The sequence below is a fragment of the Euprymna scolopes genome, chromosome 31 (assembly GCF_053919585.1).
Source record: "Euprymna scolopes isolate OS-2025 chromosome 31, ASM5391958v1, whole genome shotgun sequence".
Taxonomy (NCBI): domain Eukaryota; kingdom Metazoa; phylum Mollusca; class Cephalopoda; order Sepiida; family Sepiolidae; genus Euprymna; species Euprymna scolopes.
In genome coordinates this window covers 16455703-16472253 of record NC_136512.1, presented here as the reverse complement: position 1 = coordinate 16472253, position 16551 = coordinate 16455703, and the positions used below count along the sequence as shown (strand labels likewise).

At 32.5% G+C, this 16551-nt stretch overlaps 1 protein-coding gene across 1 annotated transcript in view; it reads right to left on the bottom strand.

The window, feature by feature from the left end:
* Positions 1–6536: 6536 nt before the first annotated feature.
* Positions 6537–16551, bottom strand: part of LOC145255654 (uncharacterized) — a 31577-nt gene continuing 21562 nt past the window's right edge. Inside the window, exons 6-9 of the mRNA XM_080114199.1 lie at positions 16486–16523; positions 15700–15853; positions 12370–12479; positions 6537–7185 (exon numbers count right to left, since the gene is read on the bottom strand). Coding sequence (XP_079970325.1) covers positions 6937–7185; positions 12370–12479; positions 15700–15853; positions 16486–16523 — 551 coding nt within the window. The 3' untranslated portion in view covers positions 6537–6936. The remainder of the gene's footprint in view (positions 7186–12369; positions 12480–15699; positions 15854–16485; positions 16524–16551) is intronic.

The window sequence follows — 16551 nt, the reverse complement described above, 5'->3', positions numbered from 1 at the left end:
TTGCAGTTATGAAAAACTATTCGACATAGAAAGCGGTCTACTAGCACAATGTTAAACGTCCTCAACGCTACCTGATGCAATACATAAATACCATGTCCGAGTAAAAAAATGCCGAAGCTAATCTGCTGCTCCAAATCAGAGGTGACTGGAGGGAGACATAAAAAGACGTTATTTAGGTTAAAAACCAACATGGCAGCTACACAGCGAATTTCATTCAACTTATATTTGAATTGGATCCTTTAATCTAATTTCTAAAATAGTTTGCTAACATTCACCCTAGGCGGGTTGAACTGGCTTTTTCTGGAGGAGGGTCAAGGGAATATTATTCATAGCTCCCTCCTCCTCACCCTACAAGATCTGCATGTGATTTAGCAGAGTATTTAACAAATACTAAAATTTGCATTCACTTTAAAATTTAATGTTTGAGAAACAGTTTATAAATCTGACAGTATAAATGTTGAATGCCTCAATTTTCACAATGTTTTTGGTAGCAAGTGAGAGAAATTGGTTAGCGTGTTAAGTTTAGGGTTATAAAGTGAGTCAATGAGGTTTGACAGGTAGCTGCTTAATGGGGTCATCGCAGGAGCGTTATGACGTGGCAGTATTTTATTTACTGCGGGACAGCTTTTTGGGGTTTGTTTCAATGCGGGGAAGTTTTCGCTTTCCCAACATGATGGTGGGGTGAAACCAGCTCCCCATTTAAAGGGGATTGTCCAAATGGAATAGCAATTGTCTAAAGCCGACAACACGCAACGTTTCAATTAGTTTCTTAAAAGTCAAACAAACAAGTGACACGGCGAAATAGCGCGATTTTTTATAAAAGTTGATGTAAATAAATCTAGACACGACGTGCGTTTGCAAATCCTCGATATTATGATTTAGACGGTATATAAAGTTTTAAGACATACTAAGCCCCTTGAGAATCGCGGCGAAAAAAGCCTTTGCGAAACATACATAAAATGATCACACACATTTTGCCTTTATATATATATATATATATATATATATATATATATATATACTAGCGGGGAGAAGAAAAAAGTTTTAGTAGGAAGGTAGGATTGAACCCCAAAGCCTGGACGCGAAGGTGGAAACGAAAGGGAAAAAAGCCAGGCACCTAACCATCTCGGCAACGAGGGGAGAGGAATTGCTAAGCGTGTTAAGTTAAGGTTTATAAAGTGAAATATACAGGTGCGAGGAAGTTAAGTGGAGTGATGTTTGACCCAGTTTTGCGCTACAAGCCAGTTACTGTTTCCCCTGCCCCATCATTTGCTTTTCGAAGACGCGGCGATCGAAAATAGCTAGTAAAAGTCGGGCAAATTAAAGATAGCCGCGATCCCTGTTCTAAAGTCATAGTTATGATTTAGACGTGATCTAAAAAGTTTTAAGGAGCGAGCTGATCCAGAAGGCCGACGAAAAAGCCTTTTGCGGACATACAGAAAAGTGCACACACATACATATTTTTGCTTTTATATATTAGATAGATGGTATTAATAGTTAGAGAACTAAATGTTTTAGTTCTGAATCTAGTTGATGGCAGCCAACTTTTTTTTTTAAACTTGAAATCACGACAATATATTGGAGGAGAATTGTTTCTTTAACAATAAAGATGAAATCTGAATAAATTAAAAATATTAAATTTGAGAATGATGTCATCATTGAGCAGTTTAGATTTTGTTGGACAAGAATACGAGAAAAATAAAAATAGAAGCATAAAGTAAACTTAAAACAATTTTATTAATAGAAAACTAAAAATTTCAGCGAACAAAACAAAGTCAACATTGAAAAAAAAAAAAAAAAAAAAAGTGAATTGTGATTGGGGCGAGGGGGGCATCAAGTGAATACTGAAAAGGTTTTTAAAATATAAAGTGAACATGAAATTTTTTAATGAAAAGAAATTAAATGCATTGTTTAAAATAATTAAAAAAGTGCTTATTTAGAGCATGGGTGCCCGGGTGTTTGGAGGTGTGTTGAGAAAAAAGAAACAAAAAAGTGGTAGTAGCAGGGCAGGTTCGAACCTGTACTGCGAAGGTGGAAAAGAATGGAAAAAAACCGGATGTCTTTGCTGTTATGACCACCGCCAAACCAGAAGTGATGTAAATTAAGGCTAGACAATTGAAAAGAGGGGATGACTTTCGAAAATATCGGTGAAAAAAGCGACCCCTCCCTGTAGAAAAGTGCCCAGTTGAGATGAAGAAATTAATGTTTTTAGCCGATTTTTCGGTATTTGTCGTTTGAAGGGTCGAGCTTCAAAACGATACTGATCTTGTTAAAATTCGTCGCCTCTGTCAAAAGTTTTAGGCAGACATGCAAACAGACATACTTACATTTATATATTGGTAGTTCAAATTTTCGACCCAAACCGATTAAAAAGCTTGGCCTGCCTCTGAATACCTTATATGTCAAATTTCAAATGTTTAAACCAGAAATTGTCTGAGTAATTTGGTAGAGACCACAGTGGTCAATTTTTTTTTTAATTTGACCCCTTTACATTTGTTTTGGGCTCAAATTAAGTTATTATTAAGTTAGATCTATGTTCAAGGAACCTAGATCTAAAATTTCAATTGTTTATACCCAAAATTGGCGGAGGAGTTTGGTACACTTCTCAAAGAACTTTGACCCCTTAACAGACAAATTTCTGGCTGAAACCCAATCACATAGATTTTCCCAAATCTCAGTACCCTGTATATCAAATTTCGAGTCTGTAGATTTAAAATTGACAGAGTTATTGCGTAGGGAAATATACACAGACACGGTCACTTTTATAGATAGATTCAACCTAATCTAATATGTAAAAGGCTATATGTTTGTTTGTCTACATATTTTCAAACTATCTTCTTTCTAACTAAAAGTAGCAGAGTGGTGCTAGGGGTCTAAAATGATTGGACTTTTTATGGCCTGTTCTTTCATGGGTCTTAAGCCGGTTAAAAAAGTTTTCAGGGGTCAAAATTGAAAAAAAAAAAAAAAAAAAAATTGTTATGCATTTTGTACATTCATCTTAGTTGGTTTTTAATTACTTCATATGCATGTCACGGTGGTACAGTGGTAACATCACCAGCTTTGAATGTTAGTTTTGATTTTTATCTAGCTGATAACACCCAAAAACATTTTTTTTTTTAACTTTAAAATCACGACTATAATAATACAAAACCTGGACAAATTAAAACATCATATTTAAGCGTATTTTACAACCAGGCGAATTATGCTGCAAGTCTGTCATGCAACTAGGTAGATGGGTACAACTTGCAATCTTAAAAAATAAACATATCTAGAATTAGTTTTATGTTGTACTAAATACAGACAAATCTTGTGTACATACTCATCACGGAACGAAGATGTCATATTCCAAAAATCATAAATTGATCAAGTATTTTTTTTTTTTTTTTTTTAAACTATGAATCAAATTTTATGACAAGCGAGATGGGAGTTGTCATGTTTTAGAATGGCGACAATTTGATCAAGATTTTTTTTTGTATTCAAGCAAATTAAAACTTGGATAAATTTTGATTTTAGTAAAAAAACAAAAACAAAAGGAAACCTACTTGATCAAGTTATGTGATTTTTGGAATATGACATCTTTGTTACAGGACAGGTATGTACAAAGTTTCTGTACCTTTGTTTTCAATTAAGTCGAATACTAAATAAGAACCAAAATTTTAAATGTAAATAATTGTTTTACGAATATGTTTAAAATGCTGAAGTAAAAAAAAAGAAAAAAAGTGTAGAATTCCCGCTTCCCTCCTATAAAAACACCTATTCGTAACAAAGAAAATATTGTCCACCAAAAACAATGTCAATTAATCAAATTATTTTATTTTTAAGAAAATCTATTAAAGCTTTAAGTTTTTCCAATATACCTGCCTCATCATGTTAAAGACAGTTTTCTAAAATCTTGCAAGTTTGAATTTTTTTAGAGTTATTTCCCTTTGTTTCAGTTTAGTCATAAAATTTTCTACTTAATTTTCGCGAATGATATTTCCTTTCCGTCATGGGCACGTACATAATACAGAATTTTTATTCTTATTTTTTTTTTTTTTTTTTTAATATAGAAGAAATTCTGGGCAAGATAAACTTTTTTTCAATTTAAAAAACTGAAGACAAGTAAAGTGTGATTGGCTTTACTTGCTTATAAAATTTTTTTTATTTTTTTTATTATTTAAATCTGTGTTATGAAACAAGTCGAGTGTTAAATTAAACTAACGGTACCTGTACAGTTTAATCAAGATATAAAAAAATGAAAATATTGAAAAAAGGTTATATTGTACGTATTCGTTTTGGACTGAAGATCTCTGAAATTTTTTAAACTTAATTTGATTGAGCATATTTTTTTTTACAACGGAAAAAAAAAAAAACGTTTTTATGACAGCATGTTGAAGGTAGACATCTTTGAATTTTTAGAAACGCCACGAGGAGATAACTGTTTAAAGTGCTACCACTCCCGTTGCATCTTTAATACTAGCTTTTCTAAAAGAAGAAGGAAAGGAAGAAAAAAAAAAAAAAAGAAAAAAAAAAAGAAAAGAAAAAAAAAAAGAAAAAAAAAAAAACACGAACCTTTTACTTGGTATCATAACAAATTGTTTTTTGCTGTGAAAAAACTTGGTGAAATTAAGTGAAATTTTTTTTCCTGAAAACTTTCATAACGGATACATACGTGATACATAACGGTGATTTTTATATGAATTTTTCCATGGCAGAAATACATAATGTTCTCACCTGAAATAAATGTGTGGATTTAAACAGAAGAAAAGTCACCTATGTAAACAAGCACTGAAATTTATATTTATTTTTCGCTAATTAAAACATTCATGAAATGAATTTGTGCCAACCTTAAAAAAAAAAAAAAAAAAAAAAAAAAAAAAAAGAGAGAAAACTCTTCCATGTACTCGTCACTGAATAAAAATGCTATATTCCAAAAATCGCATAAATTGATCAAATAGTTTTTTGTTAAAAATGATGTCTAGTGATTAATGGCAAATTTTAATTGTAATTAAATTATTTTGATTTATTTTTGGAGGGATTGTTAAAGGGAGGTAATGGGGAATCAATTTTAAATATGGTGGAGCAAAACGGTTCTTACTTTCTCATAAAATTTGATTTTCTTAGTTAAAAAAAATAAAATAGAAAATAAAACTACCTAACAATTTATGCGATTATTGGAATCCTATATACATGATATGATTTGCTATAAAGATTTCCCTATTTTTGTTTCTAAATAGGTTGAATTTTGGACTTGCACTGGAAACTCAATTAGCAGTGTAGAACTATACGTGTATAAGTTGTGGGTCTATATCCCAAATTCCCCCATACTAAGGAAAAATGATGTAAATACCCGTGATGAAAATGTCATATCCCAAAAATCATGTCAATTGATCAACTATATTTTTTAAAAACAAGACAATCAAATTTTATGAATATCTGCAAAGTTTTGAAAAAAATAAAATCAAGAAACAAAAAGACAACTCAACAATAATTCATCGTCACTCGATTTGTTGTAATGCATACAAATTCTCATTAATCCCTTAAAATTTGATTTTCTTATTTAAAAATAAAACCACTTTATCAATTTACATGGTTTTTGGAATATGATAATTTTGTTTTGTTATTGCTATGTACATCAATTTTTTTTTTTTTTAATCTATTGTTTTTTTTGTTTTTAATGTAGGGGAAATTCTGGACAAGAACAAAGTTCCGTTATCGAGAGAAAATCCGAAATGACGTGATGACAAAAAAAAAAAAAAAAAAGAAGTTTTTCTCTTTGGTGAGCTGACTACTTATATATATGAATAAAAATAAACTTTCCCTTTTTTTAATATATATTTTCTGATTAATATGAAATTGTAAGTATTACAAGGCTGATCTAGCAAGTTTGAATTATTTCAGACTTATCAGCCCCTTTTTTATTCCAAGATAGCAATGCAAGAGTCTTTTTTGCTTACTCATAAAATTTGATTTATTTTTTGATTAAAAATCAAACTACTTGATCAATTTATACGAGTTTTGGAATATGACATCTTCATTCCATGGTGGGCACATACAAAGATTTTTTTTTTTTTTTTTTTTTTTAAATATAGGTTGAATACTAAATAAGCACTATAAATTTATATCCTTCAGTGTTAAACTGAGTTTATAAGCATATGTTATTTGAACGTTTAAAAATCAGTTGCAACTAAAGGCCAGGTCACTTCAGTGTCAAAGATGAACTGTTTATGACTCAAACGACGGCCAAATATTACAATGCAATGTAACAAATTGCTACCCCCCACCCCATCCTTCCTGCAAAGTGATACCCAAACAAGGGATATGGTAAAATCTCCTCTTCAAATATGAAGAAAAAAAAAAAAAAAAAAAAAAAGAAAAGGAGGGGGAAAAAAAGAAAAAGGATCCCATCGTTTGCAAATGAAAGTGCTTATTTAGAATTACACTAAATACACAAATCTTTGATGTACGTATCAGTCAGAGAATGAAAACGTCATATTCCGAAAATCATGTAAATAAATCAAGTACTCTTATAAAAAAAAAAAAAAAAAAAAAAAAAAAAAAAAAAAAAAATCCAATTTTATTACCAAGCACGATGCTACTTTTTGAACCACCATTTTTTTTTTTATACAATATAAAAAAAGTAGAGACAACTCCATTCAAACTAGAGATCAAAATCAGCCTTACAATGGCTACAACTTACTCTTTAAAAAAAGCTAAAAAAAATCATAAAAGGATTTGAGATTATATATATATATATATAAAAAGCTACTTCATCAATTAACGGACATTTTTGGAATATGACAGTCATTATGTGATAAATACGTACACCATGAAAATATTTAGATATTTCTGTATTTTTTTTTTTTTTTTTTTTAAATTGAGTGCAATTCTAAACAAGCACTAATCAAATCAATGTGATTTGGTATAAATGTTCATTTGTCAATTGCTAATTTGTCTTTATAACGAAGGCCCAGTTTCTGTTGATGGCGTTTCATTTAGTTCCGCTGGCTTTTCCTCCTCCTCAATAGATATTGGGCCATTAGAATCCTCAGGTGAAGTTGGATCAGGTAATTCTTCCTTTTGATCAATTTCTGAGCCGATACCTTTGGTGCTGCCCTGAGAGTGCTGGCTAGCAGTGTCAGAATCTAAAGAGTCGACGCCAGAGTCAGAATCAAATTCATCATTTTTCTCGCTGGAACTGTCTTTCTGCAAGCATGGAGAGGAGAAAAAAAAAAAAAAAAAAAACCCCAAACATTAGGATATTTTTAAAGAAGAATCAAGGACGAAATAAGATTTTACATTTCAATTAGGTTAAGAAAATACAGAATTCTAAATTTTGATTTCAAATGATGTATTTTTCAAATAAGTTTCCATTATAATACCTTTACTTTATATATTATTTTAAAGAGTGTTTTTCACTCTTTCTAATCGTTTAAATCAAAATGGTTTTAAAACAAGGTACTTGTACAGTTTAATAAAGACATTTAAATGAAAATATAGAAAAAACCTTATATTGTACATCTCCGTTATGAACTGAGGATCTAAAAAAACAAAAAAAAAAACACTTTATTTGATCGAGTTTTTATTATTTTTTTTATTTTTTTTACAGTGGAAAAACATGTTTTTATGACAGTACGTTGAAGTCAGACATCTTGGATGTTTTCTTAATTTTTGTTTGGAGTTTAGAAACGCCACAGGGAGATAACTCCAGTTAAAGCGCTGACACTCTCTCTCCATCTTTAATAATAGCTTTTCTTCCTAAAAATCAAACCTTTTGCTCGGTATCATAAATTATTTTTTCGCTGTAAAACAAAAACTACTTGATGAAATTAAGTGAATTTTTTTTTCCGGAGAACTTCATTCCATAACAGATACGTATAATTTAGACTTTTTTTTTTTTTTTTTCATTTTTTAATGTCTTGATTAAATTGTACAAGTACCTAAAAACAATGTCTTTTCACAACATTGAAAACAAGATTGAAAATAGCACAGTCGCACAATTTCCTTATTTCAATTCTAGCTAGGCCAAAAAGCTGCTGAAGCAGCTTGCGATATCAACGAAGCATTGGGCTCAGAAACCAATACTGAACGCACAGCACAATGGTAATTTAAGAAATTTCGTGGCGGCAACAAAAGTCTTGATGAGCATAGTGGTTGGCCATTGGATGTTGACAACGATCAATTAAGAGCCTTAGTCAAAGCCAATCCACAAACAACGGTTCGGAAACTTGCTTTTGAATTAGACATAATGTATACGATTTCCAACCACTTGAGATATTGGAAAGACAAAAACTAAACTTGATAAATAGGTACCTCACAAATTGAATGACAAAGAAAACGCCGTTATGAAGTGTTATCTTCCCTTCTTTTACGCACCAAAAATAACCAGTTTCCTGACCGGGGTTATAAATTGCGATAAAAAGTGGGTTCTTCACGACAACCAGCAATGTTCAGCTTAGTAGTTAGACACTGGCAAAGCTCCACAACACATCCCGAAGCCAGAGTTGCAAAAATAAAAATAAAAAAACCTGACCGTTTGTTGGTCAGCGACCGGTCTAATCCAGTTTTTTTTAATTTTTTAATGCAGTCGAAACCATTAAGGTAGAGAAGTACCGCCAACAAATGGATGAAATGTATGAGAAACTTCGACAACACCCAACAATAGTCAACAGAAAAGTCCCAATTCTCCTATGACAATGCCTCACCACACGTTACTAAACGGATCCTGTAAAAGTTGAATCAATTGGGCTGCAAAACCGCCTCATCCGCCATACTCTCAAGACCTCTCTCCTACCGACTACCACTTTTCAACCATCTTGGCAACTTTCTACATGAGAAATGCTTCAAAAACTCTAGCAATATCAAAAACGCCTTCAGCAACTTCATCACCACCAGAACGCAAGATTTTTTTTTTTTTTTTTACGTTACTAGCAACTTGTTTTGCGTTGGCAAAAGTTTTTATTCTGATGATGCTTATTTCGATCGATAAAGTTTTGTTTCGGCCGAGAGATGTTCATCTGAATTTAAAAGCTAAAACCTGCAAGAACTTTCTTGTATACCTAATAGTTTTTGGATTTTTTTAAAAAAGCTTAATAACTCTGGTTATTCTAAGACCACTCTCTATTGACAATTACTACTGACCCTAACTATATGTGCCATGGATTTTTCCTCTATCATCTTCTATCCTAGCCATGTTGCTGTTGTGCCAAGATAGGTAGGCAGTAGTTTACAAGTATAAAGACAAAAATTGATACACTGTGCAAACATCAGTTTCACTGTGTGTGCGCGCGTCACACTATTGGCCCTCTAAACGCCAGGTCTAGTCCGTTAAGGCCTCTTTGTTGCCGGCTGACATAAGCTCATCTCAACCTTCTAGCATGTCCTACTCACAACTGTCACAAACCAAAGACAGTCTCTAATCTTTATGAAACATTAGAAAACTCCTCGCCACTTCCAAAACAGACTGTAAACTAACTAAATGATCTTTTGTCCTAAATTGCTGCCACACCTTCATTAACAATCCTATTCCACTTTTTTTGTGTACATGTCCCCAACCATTGCAAACCCAAGACTGTCCATAAAACTGTCATAAAATGTCTCCAAATTCACTATCACACTTAAAAAAAAAAAAAAAAAAAAAAAAAAAAAAATCTAGTTAACCAAGTCTGTCTATCACACCTTACTTTGATTAAAACTTAGCTTTCTTTTGAGTATCTTGATGAACAACTTCCTCTCCCTTGTTCCACTGATAAACTTATTTTCCTTTTTGGTTGATTTTTTTTTTTTTTTTTTTAAATTCCTAACACTTGGTAAAAAACATTTACAATATTAACAGATTTTTTTTTTCTCATCTGATATTTATATATCGAGAATTTGGGAAATATATTGGATCATGGAAGAATACCAAATACCTGATAAGACTTGTTTATATAAATAAAAAAAAAAAAAAAAAAAAAAAAAAAAGACTAAGTAGATTATATATATATATATATATATATATATATATATATATTAGTGATAGGTAAGTGATGGAATTTTAAAAAGCTCAATAGTATGCGGCCAAATAAAAAAGATAAGGAAACACTGATTTTAAGTGCTGTCGGCCTCAGTTGCAAACTGGAAGAATCCCAGATGGGATCAGTCTTGTGACAGCAAACAATGGACAGACTAACTAGACGTTATCTTCAGTAGATATCTTCTCTTGGCAGCAGAACAATGATCAGCAACAAAAGATATAGTTAGTCAGGCATACAGAGACACTGGACGAAGAGCAGGAGTGGATACGAGTTAATAGAGCAGTTGGTTTAACCAAGAGTTCAGTACGCTCCAAGGATCCTGAACAACAAAACCGGATGAAGATGATTTCCATATTTCAAAAGATGTATGTGAAGATGGTTGGGTTGGGGGTTACTCTAGCTAAAAAGGGGCAGCCAACAACCAAGATGAGAACAAATCCAAAATTATACTTCATGGTTTAAAGTTTAATTTACTCACAAAACTCTTGTCTAAATTCAAAATTGTCACAAAGCTAAGGTTCTCATTTTCCAGTGTCTAGGGATGGCTACAGTGAAAGGGCAGAATTTTGCTGATCGTTGAAGGTATTTGTAGGGGTGGTGGGGGTGCAAAATAAAGAGTATACACACACACACTGTAACGACAAAATTGTCGTCCTAGAAAAGAGGACATGATTCCATCTGTTTGATGAAAACCAGTTTTCTTTTGTTGCAGACCAAATACTAGTTGGCCAGTTATGTACTAATCCCGAGAGCAATAGGAGCCTTCTATTATGTTTGAAAGTGATAATATTCACCGAACGAGATCAGAGATGTGTTGCTGTACAACTCAGGCTCTCTACTGATCTAAATTATGACAACAGGACCATAGCCAGCACCTTCAAAATGCAAATTCGGGCGGTTCAATGCTCGAGGGCACAGCTCAACAAAATTTCCAGCCAGGGTTTCAAGTTAGCGCCACATCATGCCACCTCCCATCTTCGAAGTCGGCTTGAACGTGAACACAAAAGTGTGCCTGGATGTGTTGAAGAGTGTAGTGATCCTCTTGTGCAATCAAGTGGCCGCCAGCCCACAAGTCCAAAAAGACCCAGGCTTGGCTTAAGGAGTGCTTCAACTTAGTACCCGTCTCACTGCCTCCTAACCGGAACCCGCTGGACTACTTTATTTGGTCATATGTGAAGAACATCACCAACATGACCTCCCACAACACCAAAGCTAGCCTGATCGTAGCCATTCGCCAAGCTCCCATCAGCGCTTGTAGAAGACATGCTCCCAGTTCTGGACCCATATTGAAGTGGTGATTGAAGCTGAAGGCGGTTACATTAAATAGATGTCAGCTCTACTACATAATTAAGTTACCTGAATGGATTTTTTCAATAAAAGCTTTAAAATAAAGCTGTAGTGTTGTTTTATCTAGGGCGACAAATTTAGTTTGGTAACAAGTTTTAAATAGCCATGTAAAAAAAAAACTTACCTAAAGGATAAAACATTTTTTTTTTTGGTTAGATTATATTTCCTTTCGTTCTTTTAATTTAAATTTTACTAATAGCTAAATCGTGTCCTTTTCTTTATAAACAAACTATTTTACTATTTTCCTTATAAAACGGTGTTATTTCATTTTCTTATAAAAAATAAAATGAATATTAAAATATTCTATTTAGAATATTTCAGATTGTTTTTGGAACAATCAAGAAAATTCCATGCAGAAACCTATTTTAAAGGATACTGCACTTTAATCTTTAACTTACTGTCTTGCTATTAAGAACTCCAGTAATGTTTCTAGGATGAAAATTCAGCCGAAAGAAACTCTCTAAAAGCCAACCACCACGTCATTTGAAGGAACTGAAATTTCGGTAAATACAAAGATTTCTGTATATTTTCTCACTGACCAAAGAAATATATTTTAATATATTTATTATTAGATTTACCCATACATAAAAACTTTAATTCAAAGTTAGTAGTTATCTCCCCTTTTACCATCAATGCTAGTGGCAGTAGTACAGTAGGATACGGTGGATCCAGGATACATTTTTTCAGGAACGTTTTGTTTTGGGTATTTACCCTACTCTTACGGTGTTATTTGATTATGTACATGTGTATTATATATACTGTACTGTATTTTGTTACTAATTTAATATGTACTGTAGGCCTAGTCATATAGCGATTTCACCTTACGATTCCAACCCTGGGAGTCTATTGTTCTTAGAAAATGTATTTAATTGTAACTATTATTTGTACGCTTTGTTTTTGAGTTTTATTATTTTTTTTTTTTTTTTTTCCATTTTAATTTGTTACTCATTCATTATTCCTGGACAGACACATAACACAAGTGGATCAAGAGTTAAAAAAAAAAAAAAAAAAAAATTTTTTTACATACCACTGTCCATGGTGGTGGCGCCTGGCCAGGGCAACGCCGCAAAGCAAATTTCCATACTCCAAAACCAGACATGCCAATATTATTCCAATATTTCTCAACCGTATACAATCCTGAAAAGGGATAAACATAGAAGTTTGTTTTTATAATTAGAAATATCCGATACTAGCATTTCAGCCCAGGTGTTTGGAGGTGTATGCTGAGCAAAAAAGAAAAGTCAATTTTTTTTTTTTGAACTGACCCCTATTCTGACCCTTAACATTTGTTTTGGGCTCAAATCAAGTTAGATCCATGTCCAAGGACCCTAGATCTAAAATTTCAAGCGTTTAGACCAAAAATTGGTGGAGGAGTTTGATAGAGTTCTCAAGTCAAATCGTTGAACTCCTTAACAGCCAAATTTCTGGCCGAAAACCAATCAAAGATTTTCCCAAATCTCAGTACCCTGTATATCAAATTTAGAGTCTGTAGACTTAAAATTGACGAAGTTATTGCGTAGGGAAATGCACATGCACACACGCGTTCACTTTTCTAGATAGATTTCCTCAAAACCTCTGGCCTTGATGGAGGGGAGCCTAAAACTTGCTGTGGTTTCAAGTGATCTGAAATAACAGCAATGGATCACTTTATTACAAATATTTATCATATGTTATGTTTCCACTATTTTGAAAATAGGATACGATTATGTTATATCAAATAATCTTTATATACTGTGAAATTTACTTTATGTATGAAAATCAAAGCGGGGAAATATAACAGAAATATTTGGAATCAAGTCTCCCCTTGCTGTTATTTCAGATCATTTGAAACTGTAGCAGCAAGTTTTATTCTCTCCTCCATCAAGGTCAGAGGTTTTGGGAAAATATCAGATATTTTGTAATTCATATGCAAATCTAGGAAAACAAATGGTTGAAAGGATTTATGGCTGTAAAAAAAAAAAAAAAAAAAAAAAAAAAAAAAAAAAAATGCCAGAAATAGGCTCTATAAGATACCCACAGCCCACTACACAATTCAGGTCATTACCTTTCCAACGAGACTTCATTTGTTAAATTCTGAGCAATAGTAATAGTAGCTAAGATTTAGAACTTAAAAAAAAAAAAAAGGTGGTGTGTATATTATATACACACACAGCCAAATTAAATATTGAAATTCTCATATCTTTGGTTATATGGGACGAAAGTACATGAAAATTTGCAGGCTTTTTGGAGATTATAATATTCTTGGGTTAAAAAAGAACTTATATTTTCAAACCAATAAAATATGCCAAATTTGCCTACATTTATATACAAGCCAGAAAAGCATTTCATCCAAGGCATGAAAATTGTTAAAAAAATTTTTTTATTATAGGCTTTAAAAATAAAGGTACAAGATTCTATTCATTTATCTTCAAAGTGCACTTTTATAAATTTTACAAAGTAAGGTATAAAAATTTAATTTATATTGAATCAAAGAATTAGCTTGGATGTATTTTATGTAATGTACATTCTGTTGCACTTTAAAAAAAAAAAAAATCATTGAAAATTTTATATCTATATTATTAATTGCTAGAGGAAAGATGTTTTTAAATTGCAGCAAAATGTACATTACATAAAATAAATCCATGGTAATTTTTTTGATTCAATTTAAATTAAATTTTTATACCTTTGTAAAATTTATAAAAGTGCATTTTGAAGATAAATAAATTTCAAATTGAATCTTGTACCTTTATTTTTAAAGCCTATAGTAAAAACATTTTGTTTAACAATTTTCATGCCTTGGATGAAATGCTTTTCTAACTTGTATCTAATCTTTTTAAGATTATATTTTAAAACTCCTGTTTCAGTTTGTGTTTCTCCTCACACCACAACTCATTTTTTGCAACTCCCTCTTTGTAATACAGGTCTGAATAATGAGAAAATCTCAATTTTTTAAAAAGAAACTTTAAAATAACATTTTTGGATAAAATTTTTTAAGACTTCTTTCAGAATAGAAAATCTTTAAAATTTAATAAGGAACATATAGGTTTCATTGACAAATATTCAGTACATAACGAGAAACAGAGATGAAAATTTCAAAAGGACTATATAACTGGTTACGGTCAATAGTAGTCCTCACCAACGAAAGGTTTTGTTATTCTATTATTATTTAAAAAATTTTGTGTCCTGCTCTTTCGCGCGAGGACTTATAAAATTGTTGGCAGAACTCAGATATATGTAATATATACAAGTATACATTTTGCCCATGAGGACTGAGCAAGCTTAAGCTACAAAGTTTTGTGTTGCACATTTCAGGTCACCACTTGCTCCGGCAAACATTTTGCAGCAGGTTATTGGTTACACCATTACGTGGAGTACTGCCCTGTCGCCTACCCACAAGGTGAGTTTATTTTGGGGTGCATCTCCTCTAGAGAATTAAATGCGCCCCCAGATACCAACCTGGAAATTTCTGAGGATTCAACGTTGGTGCATACAATGCCTAGCCTTCCCAAATGGTTACTTATCTGGTACTGACCTGGTTCATCGTTGCTTCAGTAATCTGGCAAGAACCAATGTGTGAATGTGATTGTGCCATACATATATACCTCACGAGTCGCACCTTCCGCTTGGTGTGGATTGCGAACCCACGTGGCTTGTTTTTCGCCATTCCTTCTGATCCAGGGCAAATTGGTTGATGGACGCCCAACTACTGAAAGACGTCCAATCAAAAACATTTTCTTTCCATCTTCTTGACTTTCCTCTGCCTCTTAACTTCTCACTCTTATATATACATACGCATACACACACGTGACCTTATTTGTGTATGCATGCAGTACAACAGTCTGTCAAACTGTTATATTTTGGTCTACAGGCTCAAGACTTGGACCTATGGAACAAATCCAATTTGGTTTTTAACTGGTAAAAATAACTGCTAAGAGGGTTAACATTTTAAAATTAGAACTTAAACATTACTATTCATGCATGCACAAGTATACATTTAAGTGCATTAATTTGAGTTTTGACATGCATCTGGACTTGGCTCAGATGGTAGCGAATGCCGCTAGAGAGCTAAATATTTTGGTTTCAATTCATGTAGAAAGTACAATAAAAATCACAATACAATAGGAAATTGGCTCTATAATAAATATGAAATCTGCATTAATTAAAATATATTTAAGCATTTTTTCATATTTTATGACTGCTAGGATAGAAAAACCCCACCCTACTTCAAATTTATATGATCATATATATATATGGGGGAGGGGGGGGGCTCAACAATATAGAAGTTTAAAAAAGCGGAGCTGAAAGTAGATTCATCTGATCAGCCTATCAAGGGAGAAAGAACTGGAAAAAATAAAATAAAATAAATAAAAATATTCACCATCATATCTATAACCTTCTTCGGGTGCAAACTGACTTCTCAGTTTGAAGCCACGTATTACTCGAACAGGCCGTTTCAAATCACAGTTGCGACTAAGGGCCAAATTTCCACGTGTCAGTGTCTGGTCTTTTGACTGAGGAGCTGTACGCAGATTCTGCAAAGAAAAAGGGTAAATTAAATTTTATTACTTTTAACAATGTTGCATTAATTGGACTGATGTTCTAATTTTCAGACATAAATTTTGGTTGAAAGTGTATCTTATCAAACTCTGGTATCTGTATGGAATATATATAATTATAAAACTGGATCTTGCTGGCTTTCTTGCAAGTTGTCTTTGACAATCGGCTGATTTCATCTTTTAAAAAAAAAAAAAATGAGATGATAGGTGAATCATATTTGTTGGTTAGATCCCGAACTTGGGATAGGTGTTTGTCCAGTCACACTGAAGAGCTGCGATACAGTCTGCAGATGACACACTATATATATATTACACAGAATGAATTCTGTTAAAAAGTGGGGAAGTAAGATCCAAGATCATCTGCGTTTTTCCTTTCGAAAACGTCCAGCTTTTAATATTCTCTCTGTATGGCTCTTTTTGTTAAATAGCTTTCGTATAATATATTTATCCTTCCCTCTCTTAGGGGGCAGAGAGAGAAGTCAAAACCTCCATTGCGACCATTTTCCACATCTGTGAAGTTTTATTTTTACATAATTACTTCATGTTTAATCCTACTTCATTTCTAGTTCACATTGTTTCTTTAAATAAAAAGTAAAAAGGAATCTTACCTTTGGATTACTTTTAGTACCTCTAAGATCTCTACCACCTGTAAAAAAAAAAAAAAATTTCTTTTA